Here is a 3,798-nt window from a genome sequence, read left to right as displayed (position 1 = left end):
CGGGTGCTGCTGGAGAATGCCAGGGTGTCCTCCAAGGTACCAGGGATGGGGATGGCACCACTCGGGGCAAGACCTTTCTTCCAGAAAGGTGAAGCTGTGCAAACATGTCGCTTGTGTTGATTGTCATGTCATTATGGTCGTGGGAATGCGGGTGTGCACAGCTGTGTGGATGCACCAGCAGCTGGATTGCTGGTTCACACACGCACGGTTGTGAGTCTGAGCTCGTGTGTGCACACATTTTCACGTGCTTTTGTGGTCACACCCGTGATTTTAATTCACGCATTCGTGCATGACCTCATATGTGTGTTTTCACCTGTTCATGGCACGGTACGTGTGTGTGCAGAAATGCCCATGTGTGTGCATGCATGTGCATGGAGGGACCTGCCTGAAAACAAAGGTTGGGTGGCGTGGGGCATGCCGAGGGTGTCCCCCTCGGTGACGGCTACCCCTGTCCCCACTAGTTCCTAGCCATGCTGTCTCAGTGGTGCACCCAAATGCACTCCCTCACCCTCCAAAACCTCAAGCCACGCCAGCGAGGGAAGAAGGAGAGCAAGGAGGACTACATGAAGAGCACGCGGTGAGTCCCCGCGTCCCGAGCGCCCTCCTCCCACAGCCAGAGCTGCTGGTCCTCAGGGATGATGCCTCCATGAGCCCCAAATCCCATTTCCACTGATGGATGTTCATCACACACCCGCTCCTGCTGTGGGTTTTGGGTGTCCTGCAGCCACTGATGCCAACGGGATGTGTCACCCTCCCGGGGTGGCCCTGGGGTGGTTCAGGTGCCTGACTCTGCCTCCATCCCCGGCAGGGGCTGCCTGGAAGCTGGGCTGGAGTCTCTGCTGAAGGCGACAGGCAGCAACCTCCTCATCCTCCGCATCTCGCACTGCCCCAACGTGCTGACAGATCGCTCGCTCTGGCTGGCCAGCTGCTACTGCCGGGCCCTGCAGGCTGTCACCTACCGGTAAGGATGGCCACTGGATTTCCCCCTTCGTGGCCGTGCAGTTCCCTGGCTGGGAGAAGGCTAGGAGCTTCCACGGAATGTGCTGGGACTCCTTTGATGCCCATCACGCCAGGTGTGAAGGTCCCACCTTTCCATGTCCCCAGCCCAGTCCCGGTGTCCGGTGTCCCCAGTGCAAGGTGTCCTTGCAACTCTCATCCTCTTCTGGCATGTTCCCATGCAGATGTTTGCCTTCCAGCTCCATTCTCACCGTCCTGTCACTGATCTCACCCCAGCTGGAGGTGTGACGGGGGTCTTGCTTTATGTTAAAGAAGGATGAAGAAGAGGTGCATCAACACTGGGGCCCAGTGAGGACCCATAAAGGCTTCTAACAGGGAGAAGACATCTCAGGGTCCCTCTGTCCTGCCACAGGGTTGGTGAGACCCAGCTTGGAGACCTTACACAACACCGATGACGCAAGGCCCATGATGGTGTAAGCCCTGGAGGAGACCACTGCTCCTTGGTCTTGGCCACCTTCGAAGAGGCTCTGCCTCCTGTGGAAACAGGATTTGCCTTTCCTACGCACGTGAGGAAGACGATCCTCGCTCCGCTGCACCTTGCAGATAACAGCTTCAACCTTAGTATCTATTTCACCTGCAGTTCATGGGTGTCCTCATCCAGCCTGGGATGGAGAAAGGTGGGAAAGCACACCCAGCCAGCCCCTCTGTTTTGGACCAACTGAGCTCAGACACAGCTCTGATCTGGGGAGCCCACACCATGAGGCAGCCAAGTGCTGCTGGGTTTAACCCACAGACTCCTCCATCAGCCCTTCCAAGGGCGTTAGAGCCAACCCAAGTGCTCCTGGCACGTTACTAACCTGTGACACTGACTCATGCTCTAATTAACCCACCACAACCGCAAGGGGCTCTTGGCTGGCTCCTTCAGTGGAGATGTGTGAAACGCTCGAGATAACACCCATCACTTAATTTTAGGCTTGCCTGAAGTTTTGAAGTAGGTCATTTAGAGTTAGGAAGTGCAGGAGGCATCTTCGTGCGCTGAAAGAGCCAGGGGCATCTCTTTGGGCTGGTGGCACCAGGATGAAGCTCTCTGACATCTCTCCTCTGTTGACTTGGCGCTGGGAGCCGACAGCATCAGCAAAACCTCCTCTGAGCCAGTGGCACGCGTAGTCAGGCAGCGTGGCTGCGCCATGACTCCATGCCTGCACCTCCACCATGCCCATGCATGAATCTGGCAGCATCCCATGAGATCTGTCATGATATCTCCAAAAAAAAGACCAAGGAGGAGCCCACAGCAAACCTTTGCAGGGACGTTTGGACAACAGCTACATACAGATGTGGTGAGCCAACGACAGAGCTGATACAGAGACCATGGAGCAGCCGGTTCCCTTGGCTGGAAGTTCCTGCCTGTCAGCTGAAACATCTTTATCCCCTCCTGGCACTTTCTTCATCCGGGTGGCAAGTGAAATCCAACCCAATGGGATCTGCAGGGACCTTATATTTGTTCTGCAGGGTACACAGCCTGGCAGTTTCAGTTCAATCACTTGCCACCTTTGCATCTGGAAGACTTCTGCCTTCACCTTTAAACCTCACTCTCAACCACCAACCTCACCTTCAACCATCAACCTCACCTTCAGCCTTCAGCCTTACCTCATTCTCAGCCTCACCTTCTTCCATTTTTCTTGACATTGCACATCCGTGGGCACAATTCCAGATAGAAATGCCTTCAGCCTTCCTGCATGGGTTGGTGTTGGGACTTTCCGGTTCATGAGCAGGTCACGGGTTATAAATTATCACTAGATTTGTACCTCCAGGTGCAGAGAGGTGTGGCAGCAAGGAGCCTGCAAAACCCCCGCGGTGGCATCACTGCTGTTGGGGGCCACAACATGTTCTCTGTGTTGTTCCAGGAGCTCTACAGACCCTGTGGGTCATGAAGTCATTTGGGCCCTTGGAGCAGGTTGCAGGGACATCATCTCCCTCCAGGTTGCACCTCTGCATCCGTGGTAAGAATCGCATTAGGAGGAGGCTGAGGCTGAGTGTGAGGGACACCACTGGTATGGAAAGAAATTGAGAGGAGCCAGGTCCAGGTTTCATTAGGGGTGGTGTCCTCATGGGATGAGCTGCAATCCTAGAAGCCGGTTTCGGGTCCAAGGAGCTCGGTCCCATCCCTCTCTGCCAAGGCTGGGAGCTACTGGGTGTAGGCACCTCCCTGCAGAGCCGGGAATGTTTTCAGGGAGGCTGCTAACACCAGAGATGAAAGGGGAACTGTGGTGGGTCTGACAGGAGATGCTGAACATCAAACGCTCATCTGAGCTCCTCACTGCTCATGTAACAGCAGCCCTGAAGGGCCTGAATCCTTTCAAAAGGATGTTGAGTCACTGCTTAGGGAGACCACTGCAGTTGCTCTTGCTTTAGAAAAGCATTTTTGGGTTGTGGAGATGCTGGCGTTTCCCCACCCCACAACATGTGGGTGCTCGGGAGCTCACGGCTCACAGACAAGGTCCTTTTGGCTCCTCATCTCCATGCCACGGGGCTGCCTCCCGGGCATTTCTTCACGTCCTGGGAGGTTTGTTGCAATGTCGTGTGCCCTGTCAGCCGGGGTGGCGGTGAACAGAGGGAGAAGTTGAATGTCAAGTCCCCGATGGTTTCTTTCATCCCTGGGGCACACACCACAGGCATGGAGCCTTCTCCACCTGAGCCAGCCATCCAGGCTCCTGCTGCTGGAAGCCATAGAGTTCAGGGTGTCATTCAGATCCCAGAGGTGGAGTTTTTGGGACAAGCGGGACTCCACCTGCATCTCCTGGTTGCAGTACAACCTAGGGTGGTTGTGCAGGTGCAGACGTC

The 3,798-nt window shown here is 55.6% G+C and overlaps 1 protein-coding gene across 1 annotated transcript in view; it reads left to right on the top strand.

The window, feature by feature from the left end:
• Nucleotides 1-3,798, top strand: part of FBXO41 (F-box protein 41) — a gene marked incomplete at its 5' end in the record, with an annotated part of 7,701 nt that overhangs the window by 1,141 nt on the left and 2,762 nt on the right. Inside the window, 4 exon segments of the mRNA XM_009870160.1 lie at nt 1-36; nt 462-577; nt 809-961; nt 2,862-2,957. The exon segment at nt 1-36 is cut by the window's left edge and continues 16 nt beyond it. Coding sequence (XP_009868462.1) covers nt 1-36; nt 462-577; nt 809-961; nt 2,862-2,957 — 401 coding nt within the window.

Source organism: Apaloderma vittatum, unplaced genomic scaffold (assembly GCF_000703405.1).
Source record: "Apaloderma vittatum isolate BGI_N311 unplaced genomic scaffold, ASM70340v1 scaffold29755, whole genome shotgun sequence".
Classification (NCBI taxonomy): Eukaryota; Metazoa; Chordata; class Aves; order Trogoniformes; family Trogonidae; genus Apaloderma; species Apaloderma vittatum.
Note: the sequence above shows the minus strand (reverse complement) of the source record. Positions and strands in the feature narration are given on the sequence as shown.